This window comes from Chinchilla lanigera, unplaced genomic scaffold (genome assembly GCF_000276665.1).
Source record: "Chinchilla lanigera isolate Chin_1 unplaced genomic scaffold, ChiLan1.0 scaffold00013, whole genome shotgun sequence".
Taxonomy (NCBI): domain Eukaryota; kingdom Metazoa; phylum Chordata; class Mammalia; order Rodentia; family Chinchillidae; genus Chinchilla; species Chinchilla lanigera.
In genome coordinates, this window is record NW_004955414.1 from 32,059,078 (window position 1) to 32,078,769 (window position 19,692).

The 19,692-nt window shown below is 39.8% G+C and overlaps 1 protein-coding gene across 3 annotated transcripts in view; it reads left to right on the forward strand.

Moving 5' to 3' along the window:
* Nucleotides 1-3,792: 3,792 nt before the first annotated feature.
* Nucb2 (nucleobindin 2) overlaps nt 3,793-19,692 on the forward strand; it is a 41,248-nt gene continuing 25,348 nt past the window's right edge. Inside the window, exons 1-3 of one of the 3 annotated variants that reach the window (XM_005380377.2) lie at nt 3,793-3,891; nt 9,710-9,883; nt 10,116-10,245. In XM_005380377.2, the coding sequence (XP_005380434.1) occupies nt 10,195-10,245 (51 nt within the window). In that variant the 5' untranslated portion in view covers nt 3,793-3,891; nt 9,710-9,883; nt 10,116-10,194. Of the gene's footprint in view, nt 3,892-9,709; nt 9,884-10,115; nt 10,246-12,592; nt 12,741-19,692 lie in introns of all 3 variants that reach the window. The other 2 variants (XM_013512085.1, XM_005380378.2) reach the window with 2 other exon arrangements.

The window sequence follows — 19,692 nt, forward strand, 5'->3', positions numbered from 1 at the left end:
CAAATATAGAAACAGCCGGAGGGTGGTGGGTGCACACCTGCAATCCCAGAACTCAGGAGGCTGAGGCAGGAGGATCACTGTGCATCTGAGGCCAGCCTGGGCTACAAGGTGAGCTCAAGGCCAGCCAAAACTGTATAGTGAGATCCTGTCTCAAAACAAAACAAAACAAACAAAATATAGAATCATTGAATCTTCAAAATCGCTATGCTGTGGGAATTGTTACTGCCTCCATATTACAGATGAAACAGCAGTGCTACGGAGAGAGGTTAATTAGCTAATATGGGTGGAGATGGGTTTTTAATCCAGGCTCCCCGGCTCCCTTGTTCATGTCACCTCTCAGTTCAAAAGTCCACCATCTGACACTTGTTGAACAACTACTCTGCTGGAAAATGAACCAGGCCTAGAGTTAGGTAACTAAGTCAAGACCAGGCCTGCATGATAAACAGTAGAGCCAGGGTTAGGGCCCAATTCTGGTTCCAAATCCTGAGTTCCTTCCCTTGTACAATGATGTGTCCATGTCCTTCACTCCTCCCTCTCAAGAGATTTCCATCAGCGCTAAAAGTCTAAGTTTGGGGTTTTACTAATTATGTGACTTTTCTTTCTCTCTCTCTCTCCTTTCTCCCTTCTTTGTACTGGGCACTGGGCCAGGGAATCACACTTGCTCAGCAAGCATTCTACCACTGACCTACATCTCAAGCCCTTTTTATTTTTGAGAGAGGGTCTTACTAAATGCCCAGTCTGGCTTTGAACTCGTGATCCTCCTGCCTCAGCCTCCCCAGTAGAAGAGATTATAAGTGAGTGCCACCAGGCCCGGTTTAACATAAAACAATCTTTATTAATATAAGAGCTGCTATTCTCTGCTTTGATGTGCACATGATCTTCTGAAATACTTCCCTCTCCTTCCCCACAGCATATTGTTGTTTATCATTATTAGCCTTATTTTCCTTGTTTCTGTTCCCTGTGTTAAGGATGACGTGTATTTTAGTCCCTAAATTCATGTTCATATCCTTTTCCTTTCATTCTATCACTGGACTAAATGAATCTCCTTATTTGCCAGGTTTTGTTATCTCCATTGGATTACTCTGAGTAATCTAGATTACTCCCAGATCTTTTAACTTCTTCACCAAAAAGGCCTATACCTAATTTTAGTCTTTACTGAGATACTTTGTATTTGTCTTTGTGCTCCAGAATAGGTAATAAAGACGTGTAAGACAGTTCCTGCCTTCAGTATACTCAGTGTCTAGTACTTTTGACAGGGTTGGAATGTGGCATTGTTTCCCGATCTGACCCTACCAATAGTTACTAATACCTATCTCATACCTAGATGATATTTCCCACATTTTCCAAACTGAACTTTAGTGTTCCTACACTATAACCTCCTGAATAACCTTTGTTTCTTAACTGAATTTACTCTTCAGTCTATCTCAGTAGAATATGAATATTTTCATTACATTTGCCTGTGCCAATGGTGGCAGAGCCACAAAACCCTCAGGCTTTCATAATAAGGTAGATAGGTTTAGATCTTGGTTTTAAAAGAGAAAAGGGACAGACCTGTTCTCTGGAACCTCAAAAAGGAGCTTACCCTTGAGACTTAAGTATGTCAGTGAGAGGTGTTCAAGGCAAGATAATTTGAAATCCACCGACCTGAGTTACAGTTTTACTTTAGCCACTAACCTCAGAGTGGTTAACATTTATTGAGCATCAACAATATGCCAGTTATTTTTCTATTATCTTGCTATGCTATAACCATAAGGTACTTGACTATCACCATTTTACAAACAAGGAAAAAAGCAGAGAGCTTAAATAACTTGTCCCAAATGGTGCCAGGAGCAAACAGTTTCACAAGAAGTAGTCTAGCCCCACAGCGGTGCCCGTAGCCATGAACCTATATTATATCTTTTTTTTTTTGGTCTTTTTGAGACAAGGTCTCGCTATGCAGTTCAGCCTGGCCACCTTGAGCTCACTTTGTAGCCCAGGCTGGTCTCGAACTCTCAAGGATCCTCCTGCCTCAGCCTCCCGAGTGCTGGGATTACAGGTGGGCACGACCATGTCTGCTCTGTCTATATTACATCTTGATAACAGTAGCTTCCATTAGTCTTTCTCTAGATCTGTAATTCTCACTGTGGATTCAACCAACTGTGGGTGAAAAATATTAAGGAAAAACACTGTCTGTACTGAACATGTACATTTTTTTCTCATCATTATTCTCTCAGCAATATAACAACTATTTACATAGCATTTATATCATATTAGGTGTAATAAGTAATCTAGACATGACTTCAAGTGTATGGGAGGTGTGTAGATTATATGCAAATACTATGCTTCTCTATCCAGGGAGCTTAAACATCCCTGGATTTTTTATCCTGGGCACCTGTGTGTCCTGGAACCAAACCCTGTAGATACTGAAGGAAAACTGTACTAACACACCTTGTAACAGGTTCTAATTTTGTTGTCATTTAATCACTAATACCCTTAGATTTATAATAACCAACTTTTTCAGATGAAACAACTTGGGCTTGGAAAACTGCTAATATTATAGTCAGACAGGGTTAGGCCTTTCAGGGAGTCAGTAGAGATGAGCGCCTATCAATACTGTGGCTGGAGGCATATTTGAAGATTAACATCAGAATGGCCGGATTTAAATATTTCCCTAAGGGATAAACAAGAGCCTGAGATTACTGGTATGGTGCTTTTGAGATTTCCCGTGTAAATAAACCCTTATGTCAGGGCGTTCCTCTCCCAACCACTAAGACTAACACTGCTAAGGCTAAAGACAAGACTACAGATCACTGATACAGGTTAATGACGTCATCTTTGTACACTTCCTAAGTGATCCGCTTCCTCATTGGATCAATATTACCTAAGCGACTATACTTGGAGTCTTACTGCTTGATCATAATTTTGTCCCACGTTGTACCCACCTTGGGATTTTGCTCTATAGACCTTTGAGAAGTGGGCTCGTTGGCAACCCATTTGGGACCTCCTGCTGCCTTTCAGGAGCTATACCTGTTCCCCATTCCTTTTCGCAATAAATTTTCCTACACTTAACCTCTGTGTTCCTTAGAATTCGTTCTTTGACTTCAGGGATCACGAACTCTGCGGACTGGACATCTATCAGGTCGGGAGTTACAAGCCTCTCCCCTGTATCATTTGGAGGTCCCATATCACTACCACTAATTGAAAAGACTCAAGCTCGGAAACCAGTTTGGAAGCTGGCTCCAAAAGCTCTAACTCTTCAGCCACGTACGTCTCTGAGCCTCAGTTTCCCCACCGCTGAAATACAGAGTTTGGAGGTATTTCAGTTCAGTGGGGACAGGGATACAGAAACATCTGAACATGGGCGTGAGACAAGGTGCGATACTGCAGTCAAGCCACTGCGATCCAGGGCCCGGCATAAAAGAGACGAGCGCGGACCCGTTCTGAGGCCTGTGGGTGAGAATGAGCCTGATCGCCCCTCTCTGGCCCTTGCGGCCGTCAAGGCCAAGGGCTCTGTCTGGGTCCCCTGACCGTACCCCACCCGCCCAAGTCCTGCTCCACAGGATTCTCTAGTAAAGCTAGAGAAGGAAGAGGCGCGGCCTCCTCGCCCGCGAAGCAGAGCGCCACGTCCCCCTTGGCTCAGCTTCCCAGTGGCTTCAGCGCGTAGACTCCCCACATCGCCCGCCTTCAGTCGCGCAGGCGCGACCTTGTACACACCTCGACCAATCGCCGCCCTCCGCGATCCCGAGCTGGACCAATCAGCGGTGGCAGAGAGGAGGGGGCTGTCGCCATGGCAACGAAGAGGCGGAGGAGCTCTGGGCGGGCTTAGGGCCAGCGCAGAGCCTAGAGTTGCGGGCTGAGGAGACTGGTCTGTTCGCGGTAGGCATCCAGACGGCGGAGCCTGGACGCCAGCAGGTGAGGCTGGTGGCCTGGAGGTGGTGCGGATGGGTACAGGAGGAGGCTGGGGCGGGTGCTGAGATGAGGCGCAGGTCTGCTTGCTGGGGAGGTGAGCATGGCAGGGGCCACTCGTGGGACCCGCGGTTGGGGAGGGGGCTTCCTGCTCCAGCCTGAGGCTCGAGGTCCCCTCTTCTGCTCCACTCGCCGGCTTTCTTCGGACTCTTGGAGAGAGCATGCTGGGGTAGATGTAGGAGCGGGGCTGGGCTGCTCCACCCGGGTCCTGGTGGGTCGGGGGTGAGGGAGGGGGCCCCCGCCGGTGAGGGCCTTCTACCCACCGTCCCGGCTGGTGCTCAGCACCCCTGCGCTGCTGGGCGAGGCTAGGCCCGGGAATCCGGCTCGCTGCACATTCTGGGGAGCCAGCGGTCCCTGACACTTAGAAGAAAGTTCCTGTCTTTCTCTCACTATGGGTTTCCCTCGAGTGACAAATGAGGGCGAGATAAGCCCTTTCGGTTTTAGGGGGTCAGGAAGATGGTAGTTCCTGTTGCACCTGCTAAGCGTGAATTAACCCAGGGAGTAATGTGGTTATTGTGGTTAGTGCTGGTAGCGGTCTTACATGGCAATTATTTTACAACATGAGAGAGAAAGGGGTGGAGGAAGAGATAATGAGAATGAACAGGACATCTTATTCTGCTTTTTCTTCTTCTTCTTCTTCTTTTTTTTGAAGACCGAACCTCTTGAAAATCTTCGAGTCCAATACATTTCTATGTTGGATAATGTACTCTTTATATAATTGAATTAGTAAGCGCTACCATCCAAGCCTTTTATTAAGGGTCTGTTAAATCCATGGATGAATGTGAACAGTAAACCATTTTTAAAACTTAGGTTAAAAAAAGCCAGGGGAGAGTAAATGCAAGTATTTCAGATAGTTTCATTTGAAGGAGATTGTGGGTTTTTCCTGTGGCAACGTTTAAAATATTGAGAATGTTGCTTAAGGAATTGACTGAAAGCAATATGACTAGTGGTATGGTAGATTTGGATCAGATAACATATTGCTTCCTCTACTATCTGTTCAGTTTTCTTTGTTTGTCTTGAGGCAGGGTCTCCCTAGGTAGTTCAGACTGGCCTTGAACTTGCTTATGTAGCCCTGGCTGGCCAACTCAGCTGCCTCAGCCTCTGGAGTGCTGGGATTACAGGTGTGTGCCACCATACCTAGCAGTTGTTTGTTTCTTAAGGTCTTCCCTGGTGGATTCTGTTAAATAATTGGACTCTGGAATATCCAGGTTCTTTTCTTTTTTCTTCTTTTTTTTCCCCTAATCTTAAATTTTTTTAGGAGGGGGAACAGGGTCTCGATATGTAGTTCAGGCTAACCTTGAACTCGCTATGTAGTCCAGGCTACCCTCGAACTCATGTCAATACTCCAGCCTCAAGTAGCCAGGCATGGTGGCTCACGCCTGTAATCACAGCACTTGGAGGCTGAGGCAGGAAGATCTGTTGTGAGTTCCAGGCTAGCCTGGGCTACAAAGTGAGCTCAAGGACAGCCTGAACTACATAGCAAGACCCTATCTCAAAAAGACCAAAGAAAAAAATACTCCACCCTCAGCCTCCCCAATGCCGGAAATACAGGCCGAGCACCACCAGGATGGAATAGAATATCCAAGTTCTTGAGTCTTTTCTCATAGAAACTGCCTGCGGGTCCACCCTGATTTAAGCTGAGTGTGAATCCTTGTTTTGTAAAATTTAACAAATGAAAGAAATATTGGACAAACAAATATCTCAATAAGTGCTCCATAGTTAATAGGGTCAAAAACTTAAATCATAGAAATTTAGAATTGTCCTGGCATTGTGGTGCATGTCTGTAATTCTGGTACTTGGGAGGCAGAAGCAGGAAGATTGCCATGAGTTTGATGCCAGTCTGGGCTACGTACTGAGTTCAAGGTTATCTTGAACTACACAGAAAGACCCTGTCTCAAAAAAAAAAAAAAAATTAGAATTATAAGTGGAATCTCAAGCCACTTGAGATATGGGATGTAGCTCAGCAGCACAGTGCCTGCCTGGCAAGCACAAGGTCTTGAGTTTGATTCCTGGTGCAAAAAAGTTTAAAAAAAGGTGGAGTCTCAAATAATATTACTGTTGTTATCGGGGTGAGCTTCTGTTTCTCATCTTGGTCTTCAAACTCTCCATGGTTCCAGCAGCTTCTAAGGGCTGAGGCTGTTGTGTTTCCCTTCCTCTGCTCTCCCAAGGTGCCTATTATTCATATCATACTTTACTTTTTGCAGTTGTGCGGATTGAACCCAGAGCTTTCCTACTGAGCCACATCCCCACTCCTTTTTTATGTTTTTTTTTTGTTTCTTTGTTTTGTTTTTTGAGGCAGGGTCTCACTATGCAGTTCAGGCTGTCCTTGAGCTCACTTTGTAGCCCAGGCTGGTCTCGAATTTACAACAATCCTCCTGCCTCAGCCTCTGGAGTGCTGGGATTACAGGTGTGTACCACCGTGCCCGGTTTATGTTTTTGTTTTGAAACAAGGTCTTGCTAAATTGCTCAATTGCCCAGGCTGATCTCGAACTTGCAGTCCTCCTACTTGAGCCCCCAAGATGCTGGGATTACAGACATGCACCACCATGCTCAGCTCATAGTGCGCATTTTATATATCCTTTCAGCATACCTTTTGCCAAATTGCTTTGTAATCAGTATACAGTAACTGAAACGAAATCACAATTTAAGCAAATACACTAGTGGAAAAACACTAGTTATTAATTATGGGTTCTAATTTAGAATATCAGAGATGTGATCTATACCAGTGTCTTTTTGTTTTAGGATCTGTTCTCTATTTCTGAAGATATCCCAAACTAATTTTGTGTTACTTAGAATGATCTATATCAAAAGCACATTCCAAGACAAAAATATGCAATGTACCAACTATTGTAATTTTCTTACTAATCTGTTTTGAAACTTGGTTTCATTGTTATGTTTATCTTTTTTCCTCTTTGAAATAAAAATAAAATAAAATAAAATTTTATGAAATGTGAATTTAAAAAAAATCACATTCTACTCTCTAAGACCTTTTTGATAACTGGGGTGTACAAAATGCACTAACTCAAAAGTGTTAGGTAGCTGGAAGAATCAAGTATAGGATATTAAAATGTATTGAAAAAAATCTTTGAAGTAGATACTTTTTAAGGTATTGTGAATAATTGAATTGACTATATTTGGTGTGATATATAACGTTTTTTCCTATAACTAAAGGTCTAGAAAGGGAAATTTGGCTATTTTTATGTTTAGTACATATCTTATAAACTTTAAAAAGCAGGCTCCTAATAATTTAAAATAATGTATTCAAGGAAAAGATCTCAATCACTTCAATTTAAAAGTTTTTTAAAGCCACAATGTGGTGACGAGTAGGTTTAATTCGAATTTCATGGCCAGATTCCAATCTGTCTGTTGGCAATTAATCTTGGCCAAGTCAGTTAACTTCCCTGTGCTTTTATAACCTATTATTAAAGACTAACCTTTAAGATTGTTTTTGGACTCAATCCCTGATTCTAAAATTCTGAGGCAACCTAAGGGAAATTGAGATAGCAGTCCCATGCTTTTATTTTTGGCAGAGATTTGTTTTGTTTTGTTTTGTTTTTTTGGTTTTTTTTTTCCGGTACTAGGGATCGAATTTACGACCAAACTGACGACTTGCCATGGAGGCGCTGTGCTGCTGAGCTAAATCCCCAGCCCCTGGCAGAGACTTTTTGACATATTGTATTTTAGTTATCTAAAGTGTAGTATGCATAAATATTGAGGCCATTGTAATTGTAATAAGTATGTTTTTGGGCTGGCATGGTGGTGCATACCTGTAATCCCAGCACCTGAGAGGCTGAGGGAGAGGATTGCCACTAGTTCGAGGCCAGCCTGGGCTACACAGGGAGACCCTGGCTCAAAAAAAAAGTTTTTGAGTGATGAATTTAAACAACAGTTTATGCTTTTCATAAGCCTATTTGCCAAGAGTACTGTAATCCTGTCAAGGCTGGAAAAAAGGAAGATATAATGATCGCTTGGTTTCTACTGTAGGAACATCAGAAGCAGAGCTCTAGAATGATGTCTGGGTTAAGGAAGGGTTAAAGTCCAGCTCACCTGGTCGTTCACCTGCTGTTTTGTTTGAAACCTTTCTCATCGACTCATTTTCAAAGGGAAAAGCGTGAACAGGAGGTTACTTCTTGTCTTTGTCACTGCTGCAAAATCCAGAAACTCCAAGCCATTTCTTTGTCCCCACCCACCTTTCCCCTGCTTGACAGGAAGAAGAAGCAACCCAGGTTTCCCGCCTCAGGACAGTGCCTTTGAGAAAAAACCTGGGCCTCTTCTTTCAGCTCCGTGTTTTAACAGCTAGGAGGAAGAGGTTGTGTTCCATTCCTGTTGGATGCGTTTTTTCCATTGACTTATAACTACAGTAGAGCTTTGGTTATAGGAGTGTTCCAAGAAAAGCTCTCATGTGGCCTTTCAAAAATAAATATTGTGTGTAGGCCTTAAGACTTGAGCATTTGCTCTTTTCATATACCAGATTAATTGCTTTGTATTCATTGTTATTTTCAGCCTGTCAACAGACTTATGAAGATATATTAGTTAACTTTTATAAGTAAGATAATGAAGACTCAGAAAATTAAGTAGTGCCGGGCGTGGTGGTGCACGCCTGTAATCCCCTCACTCTGGAGGCTGAGGCAGGGTAATTGCCATGAGTTTGGGGCCAGCCTGGGATACATAGTGAATTTAATGCCAGACCGAACTACAAAGCAAGACCTTGTCCCAGAAAACTAAATAGAGGCTGGGGATATAGCTCCAAGAACATGATAAAACACTTTATTAGCCCTGGGTTCCATCTGGAGCACCTTAAAGAACAAAAATAAGAAGAAAGGAAAACAAATAGCTTACATGGAAGAGGTTAGGATTCAATTTGCCATGGTCTATAAATGAAAGTCATGTACCTTTGTAAGTTCTAACATTCATATGACCATTCCACTGCGTAGATGATTTTATTTTAAATAGATCATCAAAAAGCAAACAGAACTGGGTGTGATGGTGAACTTTTGTATTCTCAGTCACTCAGGAGGTTGAGACCAGAGGAATACAAATTCTAAGCCAGCCCAGGAAACTACTGAGACCCTGTCTCAAAATGAAAAATTAGAAGGATACTGGAGAGGTAGCTCAGCACTTGCTGGGTTCAGTTGCTAGTACTGAGGGGAAAAATTTGTGTGTGTGTGCATGTGTGTGTGTGTGTGTGTGTTTTATTTAAAATTTGAAAATATTTTATTTGCTTATTATTTTTCAGACTGCTTAGAAATAATTGATTTTGTTCATCAATGAGTTTGCATATGAGCTGTCTTGTATTATGTAGTGGGATTTCAAAAAAGAATGTGAAATGTGTTACCTCATTGCTGATCTCTATGACAGACTGAATCAAGGTTAATATTTCTAAGTAGTGATAACAGTAAAGAAAGATTCCAGTTAAGGATTTAACAGGAAAAGATAGCCCGTAACTTGAAGTCTTATTGATGAAAAAAATAAGCTTTTAACCTAAATTCCTCTTCGTTATTTAAAAGGGGAGCCATGTAGTAAAACTCGGGCACAGTAAGTTAATATCGTTATTTATTCTGGTCTTTGATTCTGTTTATTTCATGTATCTCTTCTCCCCACTCAATAGAATGTAATTTAGTCTCCTGCATCATAAAAATTTGGTACTTTTCATACTGTGTGACAAATGCAATAGTGTCATGTGCCATTACACTGTAAGTCTAAATGTATTATTATATTTAATGTATCCTTATAGTTTTCCTTTTTTTTTTAAAAATACATTTAGAACCTAAGAGTCAGTTTTTCATGAAAAAAAAGAAAAAAACCAAAAACATTGGACTAGGAGTCAACAGTAACTACCTCTTCACCAACTTGGTACTGTGCAAGTCATCCTACCTCCCTGGATCTCAGTTGCCTCATCTGTAAAAAAAGAAGATAAAAATTCTTTATCTGTCTGAAGGTAAGTGCTCAGTTGATAACTGCTTTTGTAACAAACCAAAACAACCACCACCAACAACAAAACACAGAAAGAAAAAACAACCCCCAAACAGACTTAATAGGGGCTTAACCATACAATATTTATTTTCTCATTTGAAATTATTCTTGAAATAGGCAGTCTGGGATAGGTATAGTGACTGCTCCATAAAGTCATGAAACCTAATCTTCCAGTGTTTTGATCTGTGATTCCTAAGGTGTGGCCCGGATTCTCACAGTCCAAGAGGGCTGCCAGGCCTCAGACTTCACAGTTAAGTTCCAGACACCAAGGCAAGGATGCCTCCTCTCTCTCAGGAGATTTTTCTGAACCCAGGATCAAGCCACAAGGTAGTGGGGAAATATAACTGAGTATGTAGCTACTCTCAAAATTGTGTTTTTGCTACTGAGGAGGAAGGGAAGATTTGGATATTAGTGGGAAAATAGTGTTTACCACAGTATGTATGGACCTCTTCCTCTTCCATCTCTGAGACTTATAAGCTATGATAAAATACTCATAGAAGCTTCAGTAATTTACCATAGTAGAGCTTTAAGCCTGACCATTGCCTAGAGAAAGAATCTTCCTTTAATGAATTGTTTCTGTTTTTCTTTTATACTGTGATTCATTATAGAAGCATTTCTGTCTTGTTTCGGGATTTGTCCTGGTTATTTAAAAAATTACCCATAGATGCCTAATACATGTTTATTGGGCAATTTATGGTTGTGTTAAAATGAGCTAACATTTATTGAGCTTGCTGTTAGCAAGGCACTAACATGATACAGTAAGTTGTCCCAAGGGTATCATATAATTCATCGGGAATTAAATTTATATTGGTAAGTATAATCCATCTTAACATATGTTTAAGTTCAGTATGGTTACATGAGGTGCTTTTACCTTCCTTTCTAGTTAAAAATGGTTTTTTGGAGCCTGGGCATGGTCATGCACCCCTGTAATCCCAGTACTTGGGAAGCTGAGGCAGGAGGATCATTGTGAGTTCAAGACCAGCCTGGGCTACAAAGTGAGTTCCAGGCCAGCTTGAACTGCATAGTGAGACCCTGTCTCAAAAACAAAACAAAACAAAACAAAAACAATTTTTTTTTAAAAGAAACCACTTATCTGTCACCTGTCTTGAAATCTCTTACCACTAGTCCTTGGTTAACTTGTTTAGGCATACCAACAATTTTATTTCTTCTAGAATTTTTTCTTTGTAAATATTATGTAAATATACCCTGTTTTGTCATGGGAAATGGTTTTATTTTCTTTATTTTTGTACAAAAAATGACTTTGAAAAAAGGAAATTGAAATTCAGGGAGTCAAAATTGGAGCAAGAAAGAATCTGAAGGTTGAATCAATCATTTAGGGTTTTTAGAAAGAAGATAGGGCTGGGCGTAGTGGCACACACCTGTAATTCCAGCACTGTAGAGGCTGAGGCAGGACAATCCTTGCAAGTTCGAGGCCAACCTGGGCTATGTAGTGAATTCAAGGCCAGTCTGGACTACATAACAAGAACCTGTCTCAGAAAAAAAAAAGAAGGAACAATTTAATTTCTGCAAAATATATATTTTGTTGTTGTTGTTCTTTTTGAGACAGGGTCTTGCTCTGCAGTTCAGGTTGGCCTTGACCTCACCTGGTAGCCCAGGTTGGTCTTGAATTCGCAGCAATCCTCCTACCTCAGCCTCCTGAGTGCTGGGATTACAGGCGTGCGCCACCACACCCAGCTTGTATTTTGTTGTTGAGGTACTGAGGATTGAATCTAGAGACTTCACACTGAGTTACATACATCTTTACCCTTTAAAAAAAATTTTGGTTTTTAGTACCCACTTTCTACTCCAAAAGAGTATACATTAACCTTGGCTGATTTTAACCCTTTCCTGTCCTTTTATTTTGAAAAATCTCACATCTGAAGAAAGTAGCAAAGTAGTAAAACCTTTCCATGCTATTCGCCTAAATCCCCAATTGTTGGCATTTTATCATGTTTTCTTTATAACCCCATAGGTGGGTATTTTACATGCACAACTTAAATCATTCACTTTGAAATTTATACGAATAAGCTTATACTATGTATATTCTGTCTCTTTGCTTTTCTTTTTTTGTCTTTTTGAGACAGGGTCTTGCTATGCAGTTCAGGCTGGCCTTGAACAATATCTGGTGTGGGTACTTCGTACAGAAATATTTGTTCAAAGAAAACATGGTTTAGGCTTCAAATGAAAAGGGTGAGAAAATGAAAGAAGGTTAAGGGAGGGAGACAAAGACACTAGGGAGAACAGACTATTTACAAGAAAAGAGACCGACAAACTACTTTCCACTTTTTCGTCTCTTTTCGCCTCTTTTATCTATGCTCGTTCTTTTTAACCCACTTCCAGAATATCTTGCCCCACAGTCAAAATAGGGAACTATTGACACCACACACACACACACACACCCTGAGCACACAGATGCATACACACACACACATACATAATTTTAATCTGGCTAACCATTGGACGGAATCAGTAGCTGAGAAATCTGCCTTTCTGTGTGAATGTGAATTTTGATTTGTCTTTTTAGGCCTTGGAAATTCAGGGAAATTGTATCTAGAGAAGGTTAAGAAGTGTTTGCTTTGTGATTATGCCTGAGGCTCTGATGCCTTAGGGATCAGTGCTTTCTCTGTCTCAAGATGACCCCTGATTTAGAATGTGGCCTCATCCTACTTTACAGAATAAATTCTCAGCCAATCCTATTTGGATCAGTCCACTGTTTCACCGTCATCCAGCTCACTGTCTCCGGTTGTAGCTTTCTTACGGAAGAAGTGGGTGATAAAGGAAAATAGACGCCCATTCTTCTTGACCTGATATTGGGAAAAAAAGTAGGTTCATCTTCACTTCTTCACTTGGACTCTCCTTACCATCCACCTCTCTCTCTTTTGTATGGATATTTATATATTTTCCAGTCCATGAAAACCTGTCTCCCAGTCCTTGAGAGGCTGAGCAGGAAGATCACTGAGAGTTCAAGGCCAGCCTGGGCTAAATAGTGAGTTCAGTACCAGCCTGAACTACGTAGTTAGACCGTGTCTCAAAAAACAAACAAACAAAATAACAAAACACAAAGAAAGAAAACTTATCTCTGACACATTTGACATTATATTGGTATTTATTTAAAGAGATTTTTGTTTGTGTTTTTGGTACTGGGAATCAAACTGAGGACCTTGCGCTTGCCAGGTAGGTGCTTGTGCCACTGAGCTATATCCCTGGCCCCTTTTAAAGAGATTCTTATGTCATTACTTTCCTACCTAATGTTCTTGAATGCTTTGCATTTCCTTTGTTATCATAACAGCTGCCATTTATTGAGTCTTTATTGAAGGATAAAGTCCTGGCCAGGTCTCTTGATGCAAGCCTATAATCATAGCATTTGGGAGGCTGAGGCAGGAAGATCACTGCAGGTTCAAGGCCAGCCTGGACTACACACTAAGATCCTGTTCCAAGGGAAAAAAAAAAGAATAAATCCTTACTTATGTCTAGAATAAACACTGAATCAGTAGAAGCTAGTGAAGGGGAAAATATATTTAAAACCTCTATCCATCAAAAAGAAATAGCCAGGCATGGTGGTACACACCTGTAATCCGAGCACTAAGGAAGAAGATCCCTGTGAGTTCAGGCCAGCCTGTGCTACATAATGAAACCTTGCCTCAAAAAACAAAACAACAAAAAAAGAAACAAGGCATGAAAGGAGAGGAAATAAATATTAGAGGCAGGGCAAATAAGAAGCCCTAAAGAAGATGGTTGATTTAAAAATTTAAAATGACGTACAGTACCTGTATTTCATCAACTCTAAGACCTCATTGATGTTATATAACATTGTATGCATGTAGAAAAAAATGCTACCAATTAAACAGTGACATTGTGCTTTTCACCTACAATTTCACTTTAGGTTTACTGAAAAAGCATTTTAAGATTAATTTAGAGCTAGGTGTGGTGGTTCATGCCTGTAATCCAAGCACTGGAAAGGCTGAGGCAGGAGGATCACTATGAGTTCAAGGCCATCCTGAGCTAAATAAATATTAATTTAGACATATAAAATTTTTTGCACATCATTTTTGTGCATACATGCAAAATTAAAAGTGAAGTAAATTGGTTAATTAATTCTTTTTGTATTGGTACTGGGAATCGAACTCAGGATCTTGTGCTTGCCAGGCAAACACTTATGCTACTGAGCTATATCCCCAGCCCGGTTAATTAATTCTTAAAACTTCTCCACATTCATAATCTGAGTCTTTGAAAACACCTTCTTCAATTGTCAGTGTCTACGTTTCTCTCCACCAGGAAGAGGGAGGATGATTTTCAAGTCTCTGCCTGGGATTTTCTTCTAAGCCTCTGACACTTATTTTGCAAGCCTTGGTGCTGGTGCTTTTTCATCCTATCAGAAGATGACAACAGAAAGTGCTCAGATTCATGTTCTTTCCTCAAATCCTCAAATGGTTTATTGATCAAAAACACTGAAAGCTAGCAGTTGTCCTGACATGGCTGCTGGGACAACAATAATTTATGTTACTTTTCAGGTGACCCGTTTGTTGTTTGTTTGTAGATTTTTGTTGGTTTTATTTTGTGATACTGGGAACAGAGGCCAGGGCCTTCACACTGGGCTACTTTCCCACCCCTTGTAAAACTTTTAAATTTTTGAGACAGGGTCTTGCTAAGTTGTCCGGCCTGGGTTCAAATTTGTAATCTTCTTGCCTCACCCTCCCAAAGTCCTGGAATTACAGGTATTTGCCACCATACCTGGCTTCAGATAACCTGTTCTTTAATTATTCAGATTCATGTTCTAAGAATGTGTCAAGACCTAAAGCAATGCCCTTGCCAGGTTATGTAGGGCCTTTAAACATTCAAAAAAATAAAAAAAATAAAAAAATCATTCAAAATAGCTTTAGCTACTTTTCTTCACTCAGCCATCATCTGTCCTCCCTTTTGTTAATGCAGACAATAACGTCTTTGGGAAATAATTTTGTAGTTTAAGATTTAATATAACAAGAACTTCTAAACTGGGCATGGTGGTGCACACCTATAATCCTAGTACTTGGGAGGCTGAGGCAGGAAAATTGTTGCAAGTTCGAGACCAGCATGGGCTACAAAGCGAGCTCAAAGGCCAGCCTGGACTACATAGTGAGACCCTGTCTCAAAAAAACAAAACAAAAAAAGCCTTCTGTCCAGAGACACTTATAATAGTGCTTGCAGTGGTACAGGAATAGTCTATTAGTGAAATTTTGTAACCTATTCTCTTATAGTGATACCTTTTGCATTTTTAACATTAGTGTGTTACTTTGAGGCACATAAAAATCTCTGAGAATTTTGTCATCTTTCCCTATTGACTAAACTCAGCTTTTTCTTCTACTACACATTGCTAAAATTTATGAAACCTCAGTTCATATTAGTAGGAAGTTTCCACAAAAATTAACATTTGTCTTAATGATGGATGAATCCATGAAATTGGCTTCATGTTTCTGAAAAGGTTTTGGAGGGGCATCATTTCTGCTGTAGTCATTTGCTATAGATAATCATATTGTATCTCAGTAACAAAAGTACTGAGCTTTATTTGTAACAAGTAACAAGCTTTGTCTGCTTCCAGGTATCTTCCTGTCTAAAGTCTGGTAAAATATTTAATTGTTCCCTTATAAGAGAAAGTGAAGTTGTTGTTATTATATCAAATATTTGCTTCACTAATAACTGCTTCATTTCTACGTTTATCAGAGAACTTTTCACTTTAATGCCAAATTATATCATAATATTTTTGAAGACACTTAAAACGATGAGGTAATAATGCAAAAAAACTGAAGTTATGACACAAGAACATTCATGTATTGCAGATAGTAAAGATTTGCTACTGCTGCCATTGACCATTCACAATTTTAACTTTCTGTTAATTAAATTAAAAGACAAGTCTCTGATTTCTGAGGTGTCCAACAGAGCAGGGGCTGGTGGTGCATACCTGTAATCCCAATGGTCAGGAGGCTGAGGCAGGAGGATCACTGCCGGTTCAAAGCCAGCCTGGGTTACATAGTGAACTCAAGGCCAGTCTGAACTATACAGAGAGACTCTGTCTCCAAAAAGGAAAAAAAAAAAGAAAATTAAGTATAAAATCAGTAATTTAATTAAACATAAACAGAAAAAATACTCCAGTAAAAGGCCAAGACTGTCAGGCTGGGTAAAAAAGTAGAATATATACATATAAAAAGAAAACTGGGTTTACTGTATTAGTATCAAATAAAGTAGATCTTAAAAGCAAGTAGAGATATAAAGGTCACTTGAATGTGATATGAGATTAAATCTACCTGAAGGCTAGGAAATTTTATTTTTTTGAGACAGGGTCTCACTATGCAGTTCAGGCTGGCCTTGAGCTTACTTTGTAGCCCGGGCTGTTCTCGAACTACGCAACGATCCTCCTGCCTCAGCCTCCTGAGTGCTGGGATTACAGGTGTGTGCCACCACACCTGTCTGGAAATTTTAAATTTATGTACACCTAATATTTAATTAACAATTGACTCAATTATAAAGGAAAAATCTAATATTATAATGTCAAGACTTGTACATATTTTTCTAGTAGTAGTACAGTAAGGGGGCATGGCTAGTGTAGATGGTTGGTGATGATTTATAAATCATATTTATTCTTTTTTTCAGGAAGGGTACAGGTGATCAAACTGAGGGGTGCTCTCCCATTGGGCTACATTCCCAAAGCTTTTTACTTTTTAAGACAGTGTCTCACTAAATTGTCCAGGCTAGCCTTGAACTTGTGATCCTCCTGCATTAGCCTCTTAAGTAGCTGGGATTACAGATGTGTGCCACCGTGCCTGGCTATTTATTCTTTATTTTCACACTTAAATTTTTTTTTAGTTTGGATTTTTTGCAGTATTTTTATTTGCTTTAAAAAATAGAAATGTAATTTACATATCCTATAATTCACCCTTTTTTTTCTTATCTTTTTATTTATTTATTTATTTATTTATTTATTTTTTGGTTTTTCTCCGGTACCCGGAACCGAACTCATGACCTTGCACTTGCCAGGCAGGCGCTTTTGCCGCTGAGCTAAATCCCCAGCCCCATTTTATTTTTATTTTTTTTATTTTTTTATTTTTTTGGTTTTCTTATCTTTTTGAGACAGGGTCTCGCTAAGCTGGCCTTGAGCTCACTTTGTATCACAGGCTGGTCTCGAACTCATAACAATACTCCTGCCTCAACTTCCTAAATGCTGGGATTGTAGGGGTATGCCATCACGCCCAGCTTGTATTTGATTTTAAAACAAACACATTTCCCCTTTAAAATCTCAGTGTTTTGTTCTCTAAAGTTATCAGTAAGTGAAATAATTTTTGGTTTTAAGTGGCAGTAACAATTCATTGTCTCTTTCCTGCAAAAGTAAAAAATAGCCAGGTATAGTGGTGCATGCCTATAATTCAAGCACTTGGGAAGCTGAGGCAGGAGAAACACCCTGAGTACAAGGCCAACCTGCAGTACATAGCCAGACCATGTCTCAAAAAAAAAATTTTAAAATAAATCCAACTTGAATCAGATGCAGTTCTGATACTCTAAATTTTTTTTCCTACTTTCACAGAAACAAGATCTAAGTTTGATTACAGGATTTAATATTTCACACTTGTTTGCAAAGTGTGAATATCTCCTGTTTTTAAATTGTATCTGGATATGAACTTTGTTTGGTAGTTGATTTTTGTTGCTGTTACTATTAATTTTTATAGCTCAGCACCCCAACTTGTTCTTTGCTCTGTGAATATAATTTTAATTCTGTTCAATAATCAACGTTTAAAGGCATTATAAGTCATATAAATGAATCATTTTACATAATTGGTGTGAGTATAAGCAACTTTGTATTTCTGAATGGGTAACAGAAGAGATCTATACTCAATAAGTAGGTGAATTTAAGCTGAGAATAACTACATAATAAATTTAATAGAACAATGAGGCCTAATGAAATTCCCTTTTTAAAATATAATTCCTTAGTTGACATGTTGGCATGTGCCTCTAGTTGGAGACTGAGATAGGTGGATCTTCAGTTTGAGGCCAACCTTGTCTATGTAGTTTATCACTGGCCTAGACTGCATAGTAAGTTCAAATCGGCCTTTATTTTTATGAATGAAGAAACTGAAGTGGAGAAAGTTAATTGACCTGTGATCACATAGCAAGTTTGTGGTGCAGCTTGAATTAGAATATAGACCTAAATTTAATTCTGCTTTACTGTTGGTTAAAGAGTCATTTCCTTTTTTTTTTAAATTTTAAAAATAAAAGGAGGAAAACATTAACAGACAACCTTTTACAAAATAGCAAAAGAACAGTACAGACAATACAGAGTTACAAACAAAGTGGTAGGAAATTAACAATGCTTGTTGTATTATACATTGATATCTTCAAAGTGGTTTCTCATGAAAACAGAGACATGCAATATTGATCAATCAAGGACTCATTGACACTTTCTTTCAGCAAAGAAATAGAAGACAGTAGAACAGCCATGTTAACTATCCTGTATATACATACATACAAAATTTCTCCTTTCCCCTCTCTTTTCCCACATCCCAATTGCCCTTTACCCTTGAGTGCTTTCCTATCATTTCACAATATCTATCATACCTCCTAGTTTAAATGAACTCTTTCAGGTTTTATACTAGTGAAACAATGTGGTGCTTGCACATGTGTGTCTGATTTATTTCACTTATGAGTATGGTCTCTAGTTGTGACTGTTTACCTATAAAAGCCTTGAGTTTATCTTTCTTTATAGCTGAGTAATATTCCATTATAGAAATCAGGAGAAGCATACACTTTCTTACCTTAGACACCAAAAGCAAGTTACTGCCAGGTGTGGTGGTGCACGCCTGTAATCCCAGCAGTTGGGACGCTGAGGCAGGAGGATCATTGTGAATTTGAGACCAGCCTGGGCTACAAAGTGAGCTCAAGGCCAGCCTGAACTGCATAGCGAGACCCTGTCTCAAAAAGACAAAAACAAACAAACAAAAAAACCAAAACAAAACAAAACAAAGGTCCCCAAAGTAGAAACAATCTAAATGTCCATCAACTGAAAAACGAATACACAAATATGGTATATGTACACAATGGAATATCTATTCAGCTATAAAAAGTAATGAAGTGCTAGTATATGTTACAACACGGTTGAATCCTAAAAATATAGTCTCAGTGAAAAAGGCAGACACAAAAGACCACATATTGTGTGATTCCATTTGTAGGGATGTCCAGAAGAAGCAAATCTATACAGACAGAAAATAGGTTAGTAGTTAATATGGCATAGGGGAAAAAGGGGGTAGGGAGAGACTGCTAATGAGTATAGAGTTACTTTTCAGAATGATGCAGTGTTTTAAAATGAGATAGTGGTAATGGTTGTACAGCCTTGTGAATGCTTGTGAATGTGGAAAAAAAAAAAGACACTGAATTATGCCACTGTAAAGGGTAAATTTCATTGCATATGAGTTTTTTGAGGGGGGCGGCAGGTGTTTTCCTGTACCGGGAATCAAACTCACGACCTTACACTTGCCAGGCAGGTGCTGTGCTGCTGAGCTAAATCCCCAGCCCCCATAGCATATGAGTTATATCTCAACAAAACCAAAACCACTACATGTGTGGGCCTCAGCATGAAGGAGGAATAAACCTTTGTTATTAAAAATGATTGTGGCTGGGTGTAGTGGCGCACGCCTGTAATCCCAGCACTCGGGAGGCTGAGGCAGGAGGATTGTTGCGAGTTCAAGACCAGCCTGGGCTACAAAGTCAGCTCAAGGTCAGCCTGAACTGCATAGTAAGACCCTGTCTCAAAAA